Source organism: Amia ocellicauda, chromosome 13 (genome assembly GCF_036373705.1).
Source record: "Amia ocellicauda isolate fAmiCal2 chromosome 13, fAmiCal2.hap1, whole genome shotgun sequence".
Classification (NCBI taxonomy): domain Eukaryota; kingdom Metazoa; phylum Chordata; class Actinopteri; order Amiiformes; family Amiidae; genus Amia; species Amia ocellicauda.
In genome coordinates this window covers 24,654,808-24,679,218 of record NC_089862.1, presented here as the reverse complement: position 1 = coordinate 24,679,218, position 24,411 = coordinate 24,654,808, and the positions used below count along the sequence as shown (strand labels likewise).

Genomic DNA, 24,411 nt, shown 5'->3' with positions numbered 1-24,411 from the left:
ATGATAGTGTTCTTATTTAAACAGCTTAACATATTAAGATGTTGTTGTCCAGAATGCTGCTGCTTGCACTTAAAATTACATTGACTATATAAAATCACAAAGCACTGCTTGTATTTATTTTAAATACGTGCTCACTTTATAATTTTTTTAAACCAAGGAAAGTCTGCATATCAGATCGTGAACCAAAAAAATTAAAATAAAAAAAAGTAAAACAGTGTGATAACAGTGATGGCAAAAACAGTTGAGCTTTGTTTCCTACAATATGAAGTATTGTGAATATGCTGGCTCACACTTTAAGCAACACACAGCAGGAAAAAATAAAAAGTCTGATCAATCTGGAGATTGAAAACTAACAGAACATTTCAAATTGTTTGAAGAATTCTCCCACCAACTGACCTCCCAGTGGGAGCGGGAGTATTTCCTCTAGTTCTTTTTGTAAGGAAGTCCCAAAATAAGCAATGTGGGCTTGCCAGTGAACACCTTTTCCACTTGCTAATTACACTGTGCTTTTCTGAAAAAGCAGGACTCAATTCGCTGGGCTCTTCAGGGAAAAAACATCTGGAAACATGAAGTCTTTTGGAACTGTCTTTCTTCTCCTCATATTTCCCATGTGTTTTGCTCAAGGTAAATGTTTGATTTCTCTTTTAATGTAATGTTCTTATAAACATAATATATTTAACTGTTCAAATAACAGCATAACAGAGAAGCCACAGCAACAAGGGAGTGTAATAGTGATGCATTGGGAAACCTGTTTAACTCAGGAGTGTAGAGACACACAGAATAAAAGTCACATATACACTTTTAGTATTTATTTTAATGTGTTTTTTTCTGTTGAGTCATTTCAACAAATTCAATTTAATTGAATTCAAATGCAATGTCAAACAATTTAAGGAATTTCAGCTTGTGGACATTATGGTCACAAAAAATGCATTCAAATCAAATACTTTCTAAGCAAATCTGTTATTTGCAAAAAAATATATAAAAAATAATAATTTAATGTGTTGGTGAACTTATGTAATCTGTAATTAATAATATGTCCTCCACCAAAACTGCAGTTATTTACCAGTTGCTATCATAGTGTTATTCAATACTTTATGTGGAATCACCTATGTGTATTAGTGGAAAGATATTAGTTCTAGCTTTGAAACAATTAATTGTAGTATTGTGTAAGGATGGCAGTATGGTTGCAGGTGCTTTATAAATGAAACAGTGCAAAGTAGACTGTATTAAAAGTAAATTTACATATATAGTGTACAATACTTAATAAAATGTTCAAATAACATTAAACCATGCTAAATATATTTGAATGTTCAAGTGATTGTCTCTAATGTTTAAAAACATTTAATGTATCAGCTCTCCTCCCATTAGAAATGAAGGAAATTATCTTTCCCACTTTGCTACATAGAAGGCATGTAAAGAACGTAGCAATTCAGGTAGCCACACCCAGGCCCTCACATGCCAATGAGCAAAAGCAGTTTCTTTGATAGTAGGACATGTATGTGCTAGAGGTTGTGACATTGAATGTCCATCCCTGCAGGTAGTGAACAATTGTGTATTATTATCTGGAGATTCAAAAAAAACTTCAGTTTGAAATCCGAGAGTGGAGCTAACATTCCCAAAGGCTGTGAGGGAGGACAGCAACAAACATACAAAGCAGCAGTTTCCAATCAGATAACTTTGTAGCATTTATTTAGTAGATTAGAAAGTCTGATGTTTATATGTATACACATGTGTTCATACGATACTGTAGTTAACAAGGAGTCACAGGATGATATTGAGAAATTATAAATAGATACTGAAGCTGTCATATCTTATCATCTGTTTGCTATTGGCAGGTAGTTTGGCAGATGACAGATTTGTTTCAGAGGATGTTTATAGTAACACAAAGGCACTTATGTGTTTGTTTTTTTAAAGCCTTGTATTTGCTGTTACTAGATGGAATAGGATGAGGTTTCCAAAAACGTTTTCTCTTATGTTCATTGAGTAATGTTAGGTGTTTCACAGTTTATACTGCAACTGCATTAAATTAATTCTTGTTGGGCACCCAGGGTCGCATGTTGCTAGCATAGGAGGACCACAAATAAAATAAGATAAAATTAAATAAAATTAAATAAAATAAGTTTCCATAAAAAGTTGAATACCTGAACATATAGTATTTTTTATTTCTATTTTGTTTCATTCGAATAAATAAATAAATATTTGCAATAGTAGGAAAACAAAACAAAACAAACGATCCCTTAATGCAGTACTGCACAATATCATGTGATCCTAACGAGTATAACAAACCAAAAGCAGTACATTCATGCCCCTCATATACATGTTGTTTCCAACCATTAAAATTACACAAAGGAGTATTTTTTCTGCTTTCTTATAAGGACAAATTATACAAATACATTAAAGATAATACCAGATACCTCCGAAGGGAACATAAGTAAGCACACCACCTTAACTTTTGTGTGTGATTTTTTTTTCCACTATATGTATTTATATTTTATCTAGAAAAATGTAGTTCCTATTTAAAGAGTTAATAGTCAAAGCTTTCATTTTCATTATTATTATTATGATTTAGGGCTGTCGGTGTTAATGCGTTAACACATTTATTTTAATTTCAATGAATATTATAATATCAACATTTTCAGCTACTATCAGTTTTACCATTAGCTGAGTTCAGCTGGGTGAACTCTATCACAATCCTACTTAAACACAAATACAAGCATTTCTCCTTATGAAGGGCTCAGTATTTAATCAGTGAAGTGTTTTTAATAACTTGTTGACTTTATATCATTTATTCTTTAGCACGTTCTTTTCAGATGGTTGAAAGAAATTTCCATACATTTATTCATGATTTTATGATGCATACATACATAGCCTACATATATAACTGTCTATAGCAACAAATTAGCTACCTTATTCAACTTGTTTTTCAGTATATGTGAACCTCACCATTACTGCAGCATAATTCAACTATTAGTATTTTTTCAATTATTTGAATAATTGAGATACAGCATTAGTGAAACTTTTACTAATTTTATACTCATTGTAGCCCCACCTGAATAATTCCATGATTAAAACATTTTACATAATGTAACAAAATACAGACTCAGGTTGATATTTTTATCAGAATATGAATAATTGTTGAAAAATGCACACTAACAAAATCTGTTTAATTTTGTGTCTGTTGCCATTAAAAAAGAGAGATTTGGACAAATTGCAGTATTCTTTTTAAAATGTATATTTTGTTATTTAATTTAAAATAGCCAAACATGGGAATGACACAAATGAGTTTTTAACTGCTTTCTTATAGGGACAAATTATACAATTACATTTATCAAAGATAAGTTTTACTTAAAATATAAGAAAATATTGTAATGACAGCTTAAACAACAACATACCACTTCCATTTACTAATTAAAGCTTTGTCCATCCAGATCCCCCAACCGACCCAGTTACCACAAAATTGACTACCACAGTTAGCACAACAGGTAAGCACACCACCTTAACTTTTGTGTGTGATTTTTTTTTCCACTATATGTATTTATATTTTATCTAGAAAAATGTAGTTCCTATTTAAAGAGTTAATAGTCAAAGCTTTCATTTTCATTATTATTATTATGATTAGGGCTGTCGGTGTTAATGCGTTAACACATTTATTTTCATTTCAATGAATATTATAATATCAACATTTTCAGCTACTATCAGTTTTACCATTAGCTGAGTTCAGCTGGGTGAACTCTATCACAATCCTACTTAAACACAAATACAAGCATTTCTCCTTATGAAGGGCTCAGTATTTAATCAGTGAAGTGTTTTTAATAACTTGTTGACTTTATATCATTTATTCTTTAGCACGTTCTTTTCAGATGGTTGAAAGAAATTTCCATACATTTATTCATGATTTTATGATGCATACATACATAGCCTACATATATAACTGTCTATAGCAACAAATTAGCTACCTTAATCAACTTGTTTTTCAGTATATGTGAACCTCACCATTACTGCAGCATAATTCAACTATTAGTATTTTTTCAATTATTTGAATAATTGAGATACAGCATTAGTGAAACTTTTACTAATTTTATACTCATTGTAGCCCCACCTGAATAATTCCATGATTAAAACATTTTACATAATGTAACAAAATACAGACTCAGGTTGATATTTTTATCAGAATATGAATAATTGTTGAAAAATGCACACTAACAAAATCTGTTTAATTTTGTGTCTGTTGCCATTAAAAAAGAGAGATTTGGACAAATTCCAGTATTCTTTTTAAAATGTATATTTTGTTATTTAATTTAAAATAGCCAAACATGGGAATGACACAAATGAGTTTTTAACTGCTTTCTTATAGGGACAAATTATACAATTACATTTATCAAAGATAAGTTTTACTTAAAATATAAGAAAATATTGTAATGACAGCTTAAACAACAACATACCACTTCCATTTACTAATTAAAGCTTTGTCCATCCAGATCCCCCAACCGACCCAGTTACCACAAAATTGACTACCACAGTTAGCACAACAAGTAAGCACACCACCTTAACTTTTGTGTGTGATTTTTTTTTCCCACTATATGTATTTATATTTTATCTAGAAAAATGTAGTTCCTATTTAAAGAGTTAATAGTCAAAGCTTTCATTTTCATTATTATTATTATGATTTAGGGCTGTCGGTGTTAATGCGTTAACACATTTATTTTCATTTCAATGAATATTATAATATCAACATTTTCAGCTACTATCAGTTTTACCATTAGCTGAGTTCAGCTGGGTGAACTCTATCACAATCCTACTTAAACACAAATACAAGCATTTCTCCTTATGAAGGGCTCAGTATTTAATCAGTGAAGTGTTTTTAATAACTTGTTGACTTTATATCATTTATTCTTTAGCACGTTCTTTTCAGATGGTTGAAAGAAATTTCCATACATTTATTCATGATTTTATGATGCATACATACATAGCCTACATATATAACTGTCTATAGCAACAAATTAGCTACCTTATTCAACTTGTTTTTCAGTATATGTGAACCTCACCATTACTGCAGCATAATTCAACTATTAGTATTTTTTTCAATTATTTGAATAATTGAGATACAGCATTAGTGAAACTTTTACTAATTTTATACTCATTGTAGCCCCACCTGAATAATTCCATGATTAAAACATTTTACATAATGTAACAAAATACAGACTCAGGTTGATATTTTTATCAGAATATGAATAATTGTTGAAAAATGCACACTAACAAAATCTGTTTAATTTTGTGTCTGTTGCCATTAAAAAAGAGAGATTTGGACAAATTGCAGTATTCTTTTTAAAATGTATATTTTGTTATTTAATTTAAAATAGCCAAACATGGGAATGACACAAATGAGTTTTTAACTGCTTTCTTATAGGGACAAATTATACAATTACATTTATCAAAGATAAGTTTTACTTAAAATATAAGAAAATATTGTAATGACAGCTTAAACAACAACATACCACTTCCATTTACTAATTAAAGCTTTGTCCATCCAGATCCCCCAACCGACCCAGTAACCACAAAATTGACTACCACAGTTAGCACAACAAGTAAGTACACCACCTTAACTTTTGGTATGTTTTATTTTCCATATATGTATTTATATTTAATCATAAACATATCTGCCAAAATGTTTTTGCTGTGTCAACCACGTTTCAAACACCAACGCTTTGGAGCACATGCATTCTCGGTACTTTGGATCCTCAGATCTGGAACAGAGCTACTGTAATCCATTTATCTTCCAGTATATTAAAGATAAGCTAGAGAATATTAGAACTATTCCTTAAACATTAAAACAACAATGTATCACTTCCATTTACTAATCATATCATTATCTCTCCTCCCCCTTTCATAACCTCAGATTTGACTTCCCCAGATAACTCAACAAGTAAGTGCCTCACTTTAACCTTTTTGTGTGATTTTTTCAACATCACTTTGGAGCACATGCATTCCAGGTACTTCCTGATCAAATCTGGAACAGAGCTACCATAATCCATCAACATTAAAACAAGAATATATATTTCATGCACTTATATTTGAATTATTAAAATGTAGTTCCCATTTAAATAGTTAATACTCTAAGCTCTCATTATTATTATTATTATTATTATTATTATTATTATTATTATTATTATTTATTTTATTTTATTATTTTTTTACTACGACTATTATTATTATTATCATTATTATTATTATTATTATTATTATTATTATTATTATTATTATTATTATTATATGAACAATCCCATCTCCTAACAGTTTAGACGGGGTAAAGAAGAAAATGTTTCCATCAAAAACATATTTATTAATGATTTTATGATTATATTTATTTTAATTATACATACATACATACATAGATTTTAAAACATTTACAGTAGGAAAACTGAAAAACTGAAATATCTTAATCTACTTATCTTCCAGTATATCTGAACCTCACCAGTAACACATACCATTATACAATTTTCAATTATAAGCGATCAAACAGTTTAATGGTTACTTGAACATTAAAAAAACAATGTATCACTCCCATTTACTAATCATATCATTCTCTCTCCTCCCCCTTTCATTACCTCAGATTTGACTTCCCCAGATAACTCAACAAGTAAGTGCCTCACTTTAACCTTTTTGTGTGATTTTTTCAACATCACTTTGGAGCACATGCATTCCAGGTACTTCCTGATCAAATCTGGAACAGAGCTACCATAATCCATCAACATTAAAACAAGAATATATATTTCATGCACTTATATTTGAATTATTAAAATGTAGTTCCCATTTAAATAGTTAATACTCTAAGCTCTCATTATTATTATTATTATTATTATTATTATTATTATTATTATTATTATTATTATTATTATTTATTTTATTTTATTATTTTTTTTACTACGACTATTATTATTATTATCATTATTATTATTATTATTATTATTATTATTATTATTATTATTATTATATGAACAATCCCATCTCCTAACAGTTTAGACGGGGTAAAGAAGAAAATGTTTCCATCAAAAACATATTTATTAATGATTTTATGATTATATTTATTTTAATTATACATACATACATACATAGATTTTAAAACATTTACAGTAGGAAAACTGAAAAACTGAAATATCTTAATCTACTTATCTTCCAGTATATCTGAACCTCACCAGTAACACATACCATTATACAATTTTCAATTATAAGCGATCAAACAGTTTAATGGTTACTTGAACATTAAAACAACAATGTATCACTTCCATTTACTAATCATATCATTATCTCTCCTCCCCCTTTCATAACCTCAGATTTGACTTCCCCAGATAACTCAACAAGTAAGTGCCTCACTTTAACCTTTTTGTGTGATTTTTTCAACATCACTTTGGAGCACATGCATTCCAGGTACTTCCTGATCAAATCTGGAACAGAGCTACCATAATCCATCAACATTAAAACAAGAATATATATTTCATGCACTTATATTTGAATTATTAAAATGTAGTTCCCATTTAAATAGTTAATACTCTAAGCTCTCATTATTATTATTATTATTATTATTATTATTATTATTATTATTATTATTATTATTATTATATGAACAATCCCAGCTCCTAACAGTTTAGACAGGGTAAAGAAGAAAAAGTTTCCATAAAAAACATATTTATTAATGATTTTATGATTATGTATTTTTTAATTATACATACATACATAGATTTTAAAACATTTACAGTAGGAAAACTGAAAAACTGAACTACCTTAATCTACTTATCTTCCAGTATATCTGAACCTCACCAGTAACACATACCATTATACAATTTTCAATTATAAGCGATCAAACAGTTTAATGGTTACTTGAACATTAAAAAAACAATGTATCACTCCCATTTACTAATCATATCGTTCTCTCTCCTCCTCCTTTCATTACCTCAGATTTGACTTCCCCAGATAACTCAACAAGTAAGTGCCTCACTTTAACCTTTTTGTGTGATTTTTTCAACATCACTTTGGAGCACATGCATTCCAGGTACTTCCTGATCAAATCTGGAACAGAGCTACCATAATCCATCAACATTAAAACAAGAATATATATTTCATGCACTTATATTTGAATTATTAAAATGTAGTTCCCATTTAAATAGTTAATACTCTAAGCTCTCATTATTATTATTATTATTATTATTATTATTATTATTATTATTATTTATTTTATTTTATTATTTTTTTTACTACGACTATTATTATTATTATCATTATTATTATTATTATTATTATTATTATTATTATTATTATTATTATTATTATTATATGAACAATCCCATCTCCTAACAGTTTAGACGGGGTAAAGAAGAAAATGTTTCCATCAAAAACATATTTATTAATGATTTTATGATTATATTTATTTTAATTATACATACATACATACATAGATTTTAAAACATTTACAGTAGGAAAACTGAAAAACTGAAATATCTTAATCTACTTATCTTCCAGTATATCTGAACCTCACCAGTAACACATACCATTATACAATTTTCAATTATAAGCGATCAAACAGTTTAATGGTTACTTGAACATTAAAAAAACAATGTATCACTCCCATTTACTAATCATATCATTCTCTCTCCTCCCCCTTTCATTACCTCAGATTTGACTTCCCCAGATAACTCAACAAGTAAGTGCCTCACTTTAACCTTTTTGTGTGATTTTTTCAACATCACTTTGGAGCACATGCATTCCAGGTACTTCCTGATCAAATCTGGAACAGAGCTACCATAATCCATCAACATTAAAACAAGAATATATATTTCATGCACTTATATTTGAATTATTAAAATGTAGTTCCCATTTAAATAGTTAATACTCTAAGCTCTCATTATTATTATTATTATTATTATTATTATTATTATTTATTTTATTTTATTATTTTTTTTACTACGACTATTATTATTATTATCATTATTATTATTATTATTATTATTTTTATTATTATTATTATTATATGAACAATCCCATCTCCTAACAGTTTAGACGGGGTAAAGAAGAAAATGTTTCCATCAAAAACATATTTATTAATGATTTTATGATTATATTTATTTTAATTATACATACATACATACATAGATTTTAAAACATTTACAGTAGGAAAACTGAAAAACTGAAATATCTTAATCTACTTATCTTCCAGTATATCTGAACCTCACCAGTAACACATACCATTATACAATTTTCAATTATAAGCGATCAAACAGTTTAATGGTTACTTGAACATTAAAACAACAATGTATCACTTCCATTTACTAATCATATCATTATCTCTCCTCCCCCTTTCATAACCTCAGATTTGACTTCCCCAGATAACTCAACAAGTAAGTGCCTCACTTTAACCTTTTTGTGTGATTTTTTCAACATCACTTTGGAGCACATGCATTCCAGGTACTTCCTGATCAAATCTGGAACAGAGCTACCATAATCCATCAACATTAAAACAAGAATATATATTTCATGCACTTATATTTGAATTATTAAAATGTAGTTCCCATTTAAATAGTTAATACTCTAAGCTCTCATTATTATTATTATTATTATTATTATTATTATTATTATTATTATTATTATTATTATTATTATATGAACAATCCCAGCTCCTAACATTTTAGACAGGGTAAAGAAGAAAAAGTTTCCATAAAAAACATATTTATTAATGATTTTATGATTATGTATTTTTTAATTATACATACATACATAGATTTAAAAACATTTACAGAAGGAAAACTGAAAAACTGAACTACCTTAATCTTCTTATCTTCCAGTATATCTGAACCTCACCAATAACACATACCATTATACAATTTTCAATTATAAGCGATCAAACAGTTTAATGGTTACTTGAACATTAAAACAACAATGTATCACTCCCATTTACTAATCATATCATTCTCTCTCCTCCCCCTTTCATTACCTCAGATTTGACTTCCCCAGATAACTCAACAAGTAAGTGCCTCACTTTAACCTTTTTGTGTGATTTTATCTTCAATTTCATACACTTATATATTTATTATTAAAATGTATTTCCCATTAAAATAGTTAATAATTTAAGCTCTCATTTACATTTTTTATCATATATACACACATACATACATGTGTTATTATTTATATCAAGAAAACTGAGCTACCTTAATTCACTTATCTTCCATTATATGTGGACCTCACCTGTAACACATACCATACATACACTGTTCAGTAATACTTTACAATGTATCCCTAGTTACTGTGTATTTACATAGTAGGTACTCAGTAACTACATCTTAGTTACTCATAAGAATAGTGTAATTATGCATTTGTTAAAATGTACTTAATGTGTAAAAATGATTAATGGTATATGTAAGTACACATTTGTCTCATAAGGATGTCTTTGGAGCTATACCATGCATCATAGGCGTAGGTTTAGTGGAGGAATGAGGGGACACATCCCCCCTCGATGTTGAGAGAACCTTAAATTGTCCCCCCAACACATGCTCCATAGGCATAGATAGAGTAGATAGATAGATAGATAGAGTAGATAGAGTACCTACTTTGTAAATACACTGTAACTAGGGAGACTTATTGTAAAGTGTATCCCAATTTTCATTTATAAGCTATCAAATATTGTAATGATTACTTGAATTTTAAGACAACAATAGTAGTTAAGCAAACAGGTAAGTGAAGACTTTAACCTTTTTTGTGTGACAAATGTATGTATTTATATTTTAACTTTTATAATTTAGTTTAAGCTCTCATTAATAATAATAATAATAATAATAATAATAATAATAATAATTATTATTATTATTATTATTATTATTATTATTATTATTATTATTATTATTATTATATAACAATCCCAGCTAACAGTTGTATCCTCACCTGAGTTCAGTTGATTCTACTCCATTACAATCCTATTTAAAGAGGCAAGCATTTCTCTTTGAGAAGGGCTCAGTATTTCATCTGTGAAGAAATCAAGAATATATCACTCCCATTTACTAATCATATATTTCTCTCCCCTCCCCCCTTTCATTACCTCAGATTTGACTATCCCAACTAACCAACCAAGTAAGTATAAAATATTATGCATTTATATTTGAACTATTAAAATGTAGCTCCCATTTAAATAGTTAATAGTTGTAGCTCTCATTTCAATTATTATTATTATTATTAGTAGTAGTAGTAGTAGTAGTAGTAGTAGTAGTAGTATCAATAATCGCAGCTTCCTAACAGTTTTACCATTAACTGAGTTCAGTTGGGCCTACTCCATCACAACCCTACTTAAACATTGAATCTGTCAAGTGTTGTTTTAAAAGAGAGGGTGGAGAGTCACTGGAAAGTTACAATGTTACATATTAAGTAAATCAGAAGCTGCTTATGCTATGGATTCCAGCAAACCTGAAATGTCACTGACTTGGACAGTTAAGATGCACCATTAGGAACAGTCTGCTTGTTACTGGGGCACTGTGTGACACACTGTAAAATGTAGCAACAATAGCTCCAGCTGCAACAGGGCGAAGGTGCATGTCTCTGCATGAAACACGAGAAATGGCTTTCATACTGAAAATCTGAGAGCCCATCAAACATAGATCTATGATTCTACTCACTGTGAGACTAGGACCACTGCTCAGCTGGAAGTACTACCTACATAATTGATTGATATGTTAATTTTCCAAAATTTTACTTGCAATAAATCGCAAAGGGATTGAAAACAAGATTGTCACCTGCCAAGAGTCAGGGGTATTCAAAAAAAAATATCTGCATATGAAATTGGACATTTTCACAATATAGCATTGTGCAAACTATTTAGGTCCATCTTGTGTGACTATCTGCAAAGAAACGGACTGGGCATAATTTCTTCCTGTGAGATGGTAATGAAATCACACTCACTTTTCTTGAAATGTGAAACTTAATTGGCAAAGAAATAAAGCTCTGGGGTTACACAGTCAAAGGAAAATAACATATCAATATTTATACCTCAGTTCCACACATCTGATCGGTGGCCCAGTTTTGTAATCACAATTACTAGGACTAAGGCATTGTGCAGAGTTGGAACAGCTGGAATAGTTGGAACAAAAGAGATTTACTTAAACCTAATTGCAAATGTAGCACTGCTATGGCAAGCCAAATGATCATTTAGTGATATCTCTAAATGCATGGCAAGATATCTTCAAATATTTAGAGATATCTCATTGAAACTCAGGATGTTTTTATGTGTTTTAATTTAAGTACAGATCTGAATGTGATGTGTGACCAAAGCATTGTTTCGAATGTCATGAATAACGGCTGGATTCTGAAAAAATGAATTGCATTGTCTCTTCAGAGCTAATAATAATTCATATGCATGGTGGCAACCAATATCATAACTCTAGAGCTGTTGTCAATATCCTGAAAATGGGTAGACATTATTTCATTATCAGCACAGCAGTTGAGAAGTTGAGACTTCAACCCCTTAATTTAAAGTGTCAAAGCTTACTTCAAACCCCAGGGCTCAAATTTAAAAAAATAATTTAATTGTTTTGACATTAAAGAGACATCCCCAGAGCTTCCCTCAGTCTATCCAGTTATCTAAACAATCTAAAACCAATGGAAATAAAATGTTAAACACTACACAACCAGGAAGGTATGGAATTCTAATCTATTATTTTATCTATTTTACAAGGCTGTCCAAATTCATTTTAAGAATGTACATGTAGGAAAGGCATGGCTCACATACTGTCCATACCAGGTGGGTCATAGAGAAGCACTGTTGCAAAATGAGAGAAAGATCGGCTCACCTGGTTTTCCAAGCCCAACATATTCAGCTGTGGATCTCCAGACCAGTCAGTATTTGGGCCCCTGAAATCAAAAGTCACTGTTTTTAACTGAGACATCTGATGGTGGACTGATTTTTTTAACTGAGCCTGAGATAACAGCTGTGTGGTAATCTTGGTTTTAACTGCCATCTCAGGAGAGACAGATTTGGACTGGAAATATGCTTCAATAGATAAGATTTTCCAATCCAATATGCTTTATTTTATTGTAATTGGAGGAAGCTGATAAACAATAAACTGTTAACAAATTAAATGGTTGTTTACCAACAGAATCATCAACCACAAAACAAACCACTCTAAATAACTCATCTTCTGATACAACTGTGAATAAATCAAGTCATGGTAAGTACATAAATATTATTTGAAATACCTAAGTTATTCTATTGTCTTCGCATTATTGAACCATAGCAGAAAATATGTGATATTTTTGAACCAATACAGTTATTATACTTTTCAGAACAATACCCACAGTTAGTTTTGTTGCATTGTGACAGACTTGTACATTCCACATGGTAGTGGACCAGAATCTCAGATAGGTGTTCAATTGGGTTGAGATCTGGTGACTGCGAAGGCCATAGCATATGATTCATTTTCATACTCATCAAACCATTCAGTAACCCCTCGTGCCCTGTGGATGGGGGCATTGTCATCCTGGAAGAGACCACTCCCATCAGGATAGAAATGTTTCACCATCGCTCAGAATAATTTTGTAATGATTTGCAGTGACCCTTCCCTCTAAGAGGACAAGTGGACCCAAACCATGCCAGGAAAATGCCCCCCACAGCATAACATAGCCTCCGGACCCCCTCACTGTAGGGGTCAAGCAGTCAGGCCTGTACCATTCTCTTGGTGTCGCCATACATGCACTCGCCCACTTGTCGTGAATATGGTCAAGGATGAATCATCTGATTATATCACTTTTTTCCACACCTCTGTAGTCCAGTGCCTATTGTGCCCCAATAATGACTCCTCTTTCAAAGTCACTTAGATCCTTTCCTCTTGCCATCTTTATCCAAAATCAAGGTCAACTGGGCCTGCTCAGCATTTTTATACATGCCACAGAGCATGATAGGATGTAAATTGTTTAATTGTATCATGCAGTACACCTGTTTGGAGGCATCTGCATTCATTATGTTCCTCCACTCATTTATTCAGGTTTTTCCTTTAATTTGTCAGCCATTTGTATATGCATGCTTGTGAGGGTATAATTTGTCAAGCAATGAGCAGTTATCTTTTAATTCGAAAACAGTTCCTAAGAAAAGGATTATGGGTAATCCCTTTCAACCAGAAGTGATTTAAACCTCATAGCAAAGCTGCTGAAAGGCTCCTGTGTGCTGTGACCACTTGGCTCGCCGTCTGTCACAGTCCAAGTTCACTGCACACAGGCTGCACTTTCTGTATTTGCTTTTCACAGCACAGGAGAAATCTTACCTCTATGAGCATCCATCTGAGATGCACTGAGGTGATTACAGCATTTTTTATTACATCCATGTTAAAACCGCACTGTCCTTGTGACTGAAAGCTGGCGACTGCCCCCTTAGTTCCAGACTACAGGGCTCTGATCTTCTGCATGGAGAGATTCTGTTTTTTCCAGGACTCTGTACTCCCTTTTTCTTCACCACTTCACAGCAAAATCTACATGCCATTCCTGAATTGATGGTATGTTGCATGGTTCCCACTTCCTGGTGTCACAGTTACTGAAAGGCGTGCCCCCCTGTGTCTCATATGCTTAGTTTTGGCACCTTGATGTTCTGCTGGCTGTACTTAGCGCTGTTCTGTTTCTTATGTTGCCTGTGCTCAGTTCTGTTATGCCCCCTGAGCAGGTTGAGGTCCTCCCTGCTCTGTCTGTTTGATGTTCACACTTTCCCCTTGGATGTGGTGCTCCACTGTTCAATTGTGTGTATCTCCTAAGAGTATCTTTGCCATCAGGCCTCCCTAGCGACATCTTGGGTACACAGTATCATATAATTCCTTTCTTGGGAACTGTTTTTGAATTGAACGATTATGTGAAAGAGAAAACAGTTTTCAACTTTGCAAGGATGCTCTGCAGTCCTATAAGGTTGGGCCTAATAAAGGAAGTGCAGCCTGTGTACAGTGAACTTGGACTGTGACAAGGGGTGGAACGAGCTTTGCTATAAAATTTCAAATGCTTCCAGATGAAAGGTAATACCCATAATCCCTTTTTTGGGAACTGTTTTCACTTTCAGATAACCAAGGTTGCATCCATAACCCAGTGTTTTAATATTTTTTGATAGACAAGGCAAAGGAAGCTAAGACTAAGAATGAAAGGAATGTGACAAAAATGTTATAAAAATGCTGATTGACTGTCTTTTATTTTGGTATTTAATAATATTATTATTAATTATTTAAGTACAAAATAAAAGGAAAAAAAAGGTAAACACCTCGGTGTTACTAAGCCTGTATAAACAGAAATACACTACATGGTCGAAAGTATGTGGACACCTGCACGTCAAATATCTCATTCCAAAATCATGTGCATTAATATGGAGTTGTTCCCCCTTTGCTGCTATAACAGCCTCCACTCTTCTGGGAAGGCTTTCCACTAGATGTTGGAACATTGCTGCAGGGATTTGTTTCCATTCAGCCACAAGAGCATTAGTGAGGTCAGGCACTGATGTTGGGCGATCAGGCCTGGCTCACAGTCGGCATTCCAATTCATCCCAAAGGTGTTTGATGGGGTTGATGTCAGGACTCTGTGCAGGCCAGTCAAGTTCTTCCACACCGAACTTGACAAACCATTTCTGTATGGACCTCGCTTTGTGCACAGGGGCATTGTCATGCTGAAACAGAAAGGGGCCATCCCCAGACTTTTGCCACAAAGTTGGAAGCCCAAAATTATGTAGAATGTCATTGTATGCTGTACCATTATGATTTCCCTTCAGTGGAACTAAGGGGCAGAAGCATGAAAAACAGCCCCAGACCATTACTCCTCCTCCACCAAACTTTACAGTTGGCACTATGCATTCAGGCAAGCAGCGTTCTCCTGACCCAGATTTGTCCGTCAGACTGCCAGATGGTGAAGCGTGATTCATCACTCCAGAGAATGCATTTCCATTGCTCCAGAGTCCAATGGCGGCAAGCTTTACAGAATTCCAGACGACGCTTGGCATTGCGCATGGTGATCATGGTGTGCGGCTGCTCAGACATTTCATGAAGCTCCCAATGAACAGTTCTTGTGCTGACGTTGCTTCCACTGGAAGTTTGGAACTCTTTAGTGATTGTTGCAACCAACGACAGGCGAATTTTATGAGCTTCGCAATTCAGCACTCAGCTGTCACATTGTGTGAGTTTGTGTGGCCTACCACTTCGTGGCTGAGCTGTTGTTTATGGCTAGGCACAATAACAGCACTTACAGTTGACCGGGGGAGCTCTAGCAGGGCAGACATTTGATTAACTGACTTGTTGGAAAGGTGACATCCTATGACAATGCCACATTAAAAGTCACTGAGCTCTTCAGTATGCCCCATGGAGATTGCATGGCTGTGTGCTTGATTTTACACACCGGTCAGCAATGGGTGTGGCTGAAATAGCTGAATTCAATAATTAGAAGGGGTGTCCACATACTTTTGGCCATGTGTTGTATTAATGATTGTAAGTTTCTAGAAGGTGTAAATTAAACATTAAGGTAACATTATTCTGAGTTCAGATACATAAAAGCATGAATGAAAATCAATTAACCCACTTGGTAGGAAAAAAATCAACTATTGTTTCCCATTGTTGTAAATCGAAAGATGATTATTCAGATTTAATCTGAAATTATATTGACACTCCTTTCTGTTTAATATGCTGTGGAATATGTCTGCTGAGTATCAGTAACTGTGGTGTTATTGCTTTTTATTGTTGTTTTTTAGGGGAGGTTTTCACTACAAATAAACTTAAAACCACCGACAACATACACTCACCTAATGAATTATTAGGAACACCTGTTCAATTTCTCATTAATGCAATTATCTAACCAACCAATCACATGGCAGTTGCTTCAATGCATTTAGGGATGTGGTCCTGGTCAAGACAATCTCCTGAACTCCAAACTGAATGTCTGAATGGGAAAGAAAGGTGATTTAAGCAATTTTGAGCGTGGCATGGTTGTTGGTGCCAGACGGGCCAGTCTGAGTATTTCACAATCTGCTCAGTTACTGGGATTTTCACGCACAACCATTTCTAGGGTTTACAAAGAATGGTGTGAAAAGGGAAAAACATCCAGTATGCGGCAGTTCTGTGGGCGAAAATGCCTTGTTGATGCTAGAGGTCAGAGGAGAATGGGCCGACTGATTCAAGCTGATAGAAGAGCAACTTTGACTGAAATAACCACTCGTTACAACCGAGGTATGCAGCAAAGCATTTGTGAAGCCACAACACGTACAACCTTGAGGCGGATGGGCTACAACAGCAGAAGACCCCACCGGGTACCACTCATCTCCACTACAAATAGGAAAAAGAGGCTACAATTTGCACAAGCTCACCAAAATTGGACAGTTGAAGACTGGAAAAATATTGCCTGGTCAAATAAGTCTCGGTTTCTGTTGAGACATTCAGATGGTAGAGTCAGAATTTGGCTTAAACAGAATGAGAACATGGATCCATCATGCCTTGTTACCACTGTGCAGGCTGGTGGTGGTGGTGTAATGGTGTGGGGGATGTTTTCTTGGCACACTTTAGGCCCCTTAGTGCCAATTGGGCATCGTTTAAATGCCACGGCCTACCTGAGCATTGTTTCTGACCATGTCCATCCCTTTATGACCACCATGTACCCATCCTCTGATGGCTACTTCCAGCAGGATAATGCACCATGTCACAAAGGTCGAATCATTTCAAATTGGTTTCTTGAACATGACAATGAGTTCACTGTACTAAACTGGCCCCCACAGTCACCAGATCTCAACCCAATAGAGCATCTTTGGGATGTGGTGGAACGGGAGCTTCGTGCCCTGGATGTGCATCCCACAAATCTCCATCAACTGCAAGATGCTATCCTATCAATATGGGCCAACATTTCTAAAGAATGCTTTCAGCACCTTGTTGAATCAATGCCACGTAGAATTAAGGCAGTTCTGAAGGCGAAAGGGGGTCAAACACAGTATTAGTATGGTGTTCCTAATAATCCTTTAGGTGAGTGTATAGAACTGAATAATGTTAATTACGTGTAAAAATTCAATAATCTACTTGTGTTTTTCTAAAGACAAGGATGCCCAACGTAACAATAAAGAATATAACAATGCATCTAAAGAGGAGCAACCTGAATCAACAACTAGTAGGTTTAATTCATTTATGTATTTATTTACTTGTTTGTTTGTTTGTCATCAGATCTTTGTGATTTAATTAAGAAACAGACACAGACTAACACTTATTACAGGGTTAAAAGCTGACATGGCAGGCTTAAATAAATGCTCAAAGTAGGCAACCCTACTTGAAAGTAGGTTTCATATAGGTTTTTGTTCTGGAATTGTAAAATCTCAAATCATGATTTGTGACTGGCTCAAGTTTTTCACACGTTTTTCCATTTTACAATTGATCTCTAGACAACCGGGGGAATTTAGCTTCCTTTAAATGTTTAAACCCACCTTGATTTAATCCTTTTCTAATGGTTTAGCCTTACACAGATTCTGATTTATTGCTGTTGTTCCCTACAGAGGTCTGTAGATTTTCTTTTTTTATCATATCATAATTTATCATTTAGAATCTTCTTTTTTTAATCTCAGAGAGTAGCCATGGCAATGTAAACATCCCTGTTTAAATGATCATTATGAAAAAATTTCAGGGGAGAATGCATTTGTTTGCGTCTAACTCTCAAGTTGTCAACTGTAGAATATGAGATCTGTAGCTATATTTAAACACTATAGCGATATATAGTGTTTGCAGGATAAATTGAGATTATTTCTTCATAGTTATCTAATCTTTAGCACACATATGCAAACTTATACATTTCTGTCCAAGTGGAATACACTAGTCAAATGAATTTGAAAGGGTGGAGTTCAGATAGCTCAGTCTTAAGTCATCGAAACATAATTACTGGAAGTGAAGTAGAGAGGTCAGGAAGCATAGACTGTGGAGGCTTATAGGCTGAAATCTTAAGAAACCAACAGGAAGCTACAGGAATAGATTTGTTCCTGCTAAACTGTATGTTTTATTTTTTAGCTGAAGGTAATGAGAATAAATAGAATGAAAAAGCTCAGTTAAAATATTTGTAAACACTTATAAATGAGAGGAGAAAAATGATTTGGGAAAGTTGCCATATGTTTTTAGCCTTTAATGCACATTATTTGAACTGGCACTAGTACCAGGACTTCCATGCTTTAGGACTTTTACAAGTTTCATGATATGTGTTTAAGTTTCCAAGTGAGATATTTTCATGAGGTCTTGATGTGCTCAAGATTCCAGTGTTGCTAGGGATAAAATGCAGTCATGACATATTTTCTCAAACTATTTTAAACCCATCCACTGCAGAAATTAGTATTGTGGAAATTAATAAAAAAATGTACTCCTTTTTAACAACAAATATGAAAAATATATTGAAATGACCATCCAGTAATTATTGTCATTTTTTATCCTGCCCAGTTTTTAAAAGAAACATATTACAGCTTAACGAAGAAATAAACATTTGTTAAAATGTAAAAATCTTGCAGCACTCCCTGTTTAAATATATATATATATATATATATATATATGTATAGCAATAAGATATTCTAAGACAATAGCTCTTCAGAGGTTTTTAATGTATATGATGATGTGTACACAACATATGAAAACCACCAGAAACTATTTTTTACACTTCAATTTGATTATTTATGGTTCAAAATGCTACAGAAATGTGGGATGACTGCAATTTGTCAACGGAAGTATTGAGTCACATAAATTAAACCTATCAATTGAATCTCCACCCAAAACAACGTGGCCTACTGTTGGACAGATTGTATGCAAGACAAAAATAGTTCAGTTGGAATTTTAAAGAAGCTTCAAGTGCATTTACAATTAGCCCATCTTGTAAATTTAATGTTTTGACTTTTCAGATTCGAAGACATTGTGGGTTATACTGCCTGTCTTGGTTGTGCTGGTGGTTATTGTCATCATAGTTATGAAGTTCAAATGTTTGAAGATCCACTCGGATAACACAGGTATACATCAAATGGACATTGGAGAGAGGACGACTAAACACCATTGGCCTTGTTTGTATTTAGACACTGTAATAAACAATGTACACAGTAGATGTAATTAGATGTAATTATTAATTAGAGTAATTTTCTTATTGATGAAAAACAACTTTGGAAACGATTTAATATTTTATCATTCAAACCTTGACAAACCTTCTAATATCACATTGACAAAAGGGTAACATTAACTCTATAATGAAAATGTTTAAAATCTTAAAAAAATAAAGATTAGTAATATAATTGTTATAAATAATCAACATACAGTTTACAAAATATAACAAATACAATGTCTTATGTCTTTTTAAGTTTTTACTTCAGACTTTTTCCTATACATTTAAAAACATAAAATAACGTATTAATACATAGTTCTTATGATTCTATTTTGAACAGATGAATCAGACAATTGTGCAGAAAAGTAAGTATGAACACTATGTGAAGATGGGATCTTGTGTATTATGATAAACTGAGAGATTGTATTATTTGTAGTGATAAATGTATATGTTTTTTATTTTATTTTATTTGAATCCAACATTTTTATTTTCTAGTAAAAGCAACTGGTAGCCTTACATGTTTTAACTTAAAAGAAACTTAAAAAATGAAAGGCTCATTATCTTTGGGATAAATATTTTATATTCATTTAAAGTGTAGATTTTGGATGACAAAATCTTAAATTGTAAGCATTGTTATTGTTGTTGCTGTGATTTTAATACAAAGTTGTGTCAAAATATGAACAGTGTTGTGTATTGTGTCAAAAGCAGGTGTGCCGGTGCCAAAGGTGTTCAGCTTCTTGGAGTAAAATCCTCTGGAGGTGAAGAAAATGGTATGTAACAGAGTAACTCAGCTCATTTGCATTTGTAGATTTCGTATTAATGTGCACTTAAGTACTAATATTCCTACTGGAACAAAACAACTATTCTAGAGCTTTGCCACTGGGTCCATATTTGCTCATGATCCCTATGTGAAGCCTAAACATGTTTGCCTGGCTTTCTCTCACATATCCCAAATCGCCACTACCACATACATTTAAACTCCGCCTTACATAATCGAGTTACTGTGTTTTTGGATAACCAATCTTGCCTACAACAAAAGTTTTAACCATCTTGTCTGTAGAGTCGAAGGGAACCCATTCTGACTACTGTGTTCCACCTGGAACTCCCCATAAATATATGTTCACAAAATTGCCCCTGAGAATCAGCCACATTGGTTAAAATGTAATCCATCACTTTACTACAGTAAAGGACTGTTTACCATACAGTTTCACTGCATTTTCTATTCATTCAAACATTTGGTTGGTTCAAATGTGTTCCAAACCCTGTGGTTATGTAGGTAACATTACAGAAATTGAAAATCGACTTACATATAAATAAATATTCATCTTGGATGTTTAACAGTCACAACCCTCAATAATAACTGACTGCAGATGTGTTTAATTAACAGAAATTAATTATGGTTCCATCTGTTCCTCTAATTAATACATAATTATATGTTAAACTGGTAGTAGTCTAGTTTATAATTTACATTCATTTTTCTATGTAGATGGAATATATGTTATATACTAACTAAAAAAAATGGTTATTTAAACATAATAAATATCATTCTAAATCAACCATTGCCATAGCTGGTTTTACTGCACAGCATTTTTCACTCTTATTCAAAAGACTCATGTGACTCCAATGCAACATATTTTGATTTGCCAATGCTTGTTAGTGTTTTCCAAGATCTTTATTTTTCTCAGCAGTGATTTTACTTAATGTATTTCTCAGGCATCCACTTGCACATTTTCAGAGGAAGTTTCAAGTTTTTTATATCTCATTGTGCTTGCCATGTAATGGCTGGGCAGGGGGAAGGTGTTTCCTGTGATTTTTCCCCACCCCAGAAACACCCACAGGAGATGAAAGATACACTTCCTCTTAACTACTTCAGCTATTTTAGAAACTTCTATTGTGTGCCTAGTACTAAGGAATATCAAAGCCCACAAAATAGCATCTAAACAACACACCATAGACAATACACAGAGCTTTCATTAGAGCACAAATAGTGTCTGTAGCTCTCAAAGCAGACATCTTTCTTAATAACATATAATAGTGTTACTTGTATAGATAAATTACTTGTAGTAAGAAATATTTACATTGTTTTGGTGTAAATATTATTAAATATCATAAGACACATATAAATATGATCTATATTACCTTTTGAACGCAGGAAACATTGTGAAACCATTCCCCCTCCCATAAGCTTCCTTACTAAATTATATTAAATTTTTAACCAATTATAATATAGAACAATATATATGTTAATATAAAAACAGAAACCTCTGCTCATATATTTTCCAGAGTATACTATTACAAAAAATTAAATCATAGTATTTTCAGTGAATTCTCCTTTTGGTTCACTGGTGTCCATCTCCAGAGATTGGGGTTTGCAACGTTTTCAGGGATTTTGTGAGTTTATAGTCCATTGTTTAAAAAAAGATGTACTTAATTGGTCAAAATAACCAACTCTCCCAGGTCTTTAGCACCTGGCGATTTAAAGAGATCAAAAACCTGCAGCCCTTGGGGACTGGATTTGACAAACAGGCTTTAGGTTACAGAACAACATTGACCTCTTCTGGCTCACCAGAAAATTACATTTTATTATTTATTTTAATTAATGTATTTATTTGTTTTTTTTAGTGACTTGTCAATGCAGAGAAATCTAGTTGAGTCCAACATAGGTATAAAAATATCACTTAACGATAGCACTTTCAGTAAAGTCAGTATAAGAGGCATATTTAAATGCATGCATGTATTTTGAATCTTGTCATAATATTTTCATATTCTTTTTTTTATTTTCAAGGGCCAGAAATATTTGTTGTTTCAAATATTTATATGACAATTATCTGTACATATATGTATTGTACATGAAAATGACTATTATTACAGTCATAATTATAACACTATCTTTGCAAACAAGACAATTTAAGCCATCTTTAAAGGCATTTTAATATAGCACTGTGTTTGTATTTTAACAATATTTTGAATTTACAGTATATATTGAACACACACATATATACATACATATACTTCTTGTAATTCTTGTAAAACTTTTGTCTTATATTACAGTGGCAGTAAGATGAAATGAAGATCTGAAGATGTTCTCTAACATAAGGGGTCAAACTAAAGCCAGTAGTTTCTTGATTTTTATACAGTGTCTCACAGAAGCTTACTTTTACAACAAAAAAGGACATATAAGAAGAGTTAAATGTATTAACAATTAGTAAATGGTACTACTACTGGTACTACTATTTTGCAGGATCTCAGAAATAATTGGACAGCATTATAATGTTTAATATTTTAACTTCAAGAAACATGTTTTCTGAAAGAAGTAATTTAGATTAAGGGCCCATTGAAATACAAAATGTTTGTGTTCCGAATCAGTCGCAGAGGCATTCATGGCATCAATGCACATTGATTATGCCTAACTAAACTTTCATGGTATAAAATCTGAAACGATCCATAATGTTTCACATACCAATGCTGTGGGAGTGGTCACATTCTGGAACTATGACTTATTCTGTTGGAGACTGAAGCACTTAATAAGCACTTAAAATAATGTATTTGGTCTAAGGTAACTGGCAGATATTTTGAAGAAAATCTTGGTATTTATTGGTGAAGTTTTGAAGTTGGGATATGCCAATGTTCAATTTTTAATACAAATGTTTCAAATCAACTAGACTGATGTCTAACTAAGAAAGTTTTTCAGGTTTGAGCTGAATAAATAAATGTAATCAAATACTTCTGTGAGGCACTGTACCCATGAAAGCATTCCTATATATTCTTCAGTTGTCAGGCAACTAATTCATACTAACATATCAAATATTTATACTGTATAGTGTTGTGCACTGAGCTCTGTACTGGATGCTCAAATACCCCCTGAAGCACCCATCTGAAGTTTTGTATTGTTTTAAGATAACTGTATAAAAGTGTATACATTTTTTTTTGTTCTTTTCATGTTTTAGTTCTTTTCAATAAGCAGTTTTTTACCATATCAGGTTCAATCATTCTCTATAATTGTAATTTGCTTGACCACGCTATTGGTATTGTATTGTTGAATGCATTCATATTTAATGGAGTTGACTGGCAAGTAAATAAATCTTTCTGAATCATGTTGGGCTAAGAGTAATCTGTATTACAGCAGCTTAAAGGTATCTCTAATTGTGTTGTCTTGATGAAGAGTTAGAAGAGATTTAAACTGGGTATTGTATTAGGATTACATAATAAATTTGGACAAAATGATTTGGTGTCAGTTGCAGGTTGGTATTTCATTAGTGAACCTATTATAACAACATTTAATAATAAAATGTCTCAGTTAAGACATTTATTTTGTATTTGCAGAACCTGAAGAAA

The 24,411-nt window shown here is 32.6% G+C and overlaps 1 protein-coding gene across 48 annotated transcripts; it reads left to right on the top strand.

The window, feature by feature from the left end:
* The first annotated feature begins 476 nt into the window (after positions 1-476).
* LOC136766647 (platelet glycoprotein Ib alpha chain) lies at positions 477-24,170 on the top strand. Of its 48 annotated transcripts, none has more exons than XM_066720260.1 (18): positions 477-624; positions 3,429-3,482; positions 4,479-4,532; positions 5,532-5,585; positions 5,897-5,923; positions 6,611-6,637; positions 7,332-7,358; positions 7,954-7,980; positions 8,669-8,695; positions 9,363-9,389; positions 9,988-10,014; positions 11,086-11,112; positions 13,128-13,199; positions 18,058-18,129; positions 19,886-19,990; positions 20,417-20,441; positions 20,785-20,846; positions 23,128-24,170. In XM_066720260.1, exons 1-18 carry the CDS (start codon positions 567-569, stop codon positions 23,139-23,141), a joined length of 786 nt encoding a protein of 261 aa, XP_066576357.1. In that variant the 5' UTR covers positions 477-566; the 3' UTR covers positions 23,142-24,170. The 48 variants fall into 48 exon arrangements, with proteins under 48 accessions (XP_066576357.1, XP_066576375.1, XP_066576371.1 ...); XM_066720259.1 differs by having other exon boundaries at positions 482-624; positions 20,782-20,846; XM_066720278.1 differs by lacking the exon at positions 3,429-3,482 and having other exon boundaries at positions 479-624; positions 20,782-20,846.
* The last annotated feature ends 241 nt before the right edge of the window (positions 24,171-24,411 follow it).

Coding starts and splice junctions, on each gene's coding strand:
- LOC136766647 (XM_066720259.1), top strand. CDS start 567: ATGAAGTCTTTTGGAACTGTCTTTCTTCTCCTCATATTTCCCATGTGT. Junction 625..3,428: donor TCCCATGTGTTTTGCTCAAG/GTAAATGTTTGA, acceptor TTGTCCATCCAG/ATCCCCCAACCGACCCAGTT. Junction 7,359..7,953: donor TTCCCCAGATAACTCAACAA/GTAAGTGCCTCA, acceptor TCATTACCTCAG/ATTTGACTTCCCCAGATAAC.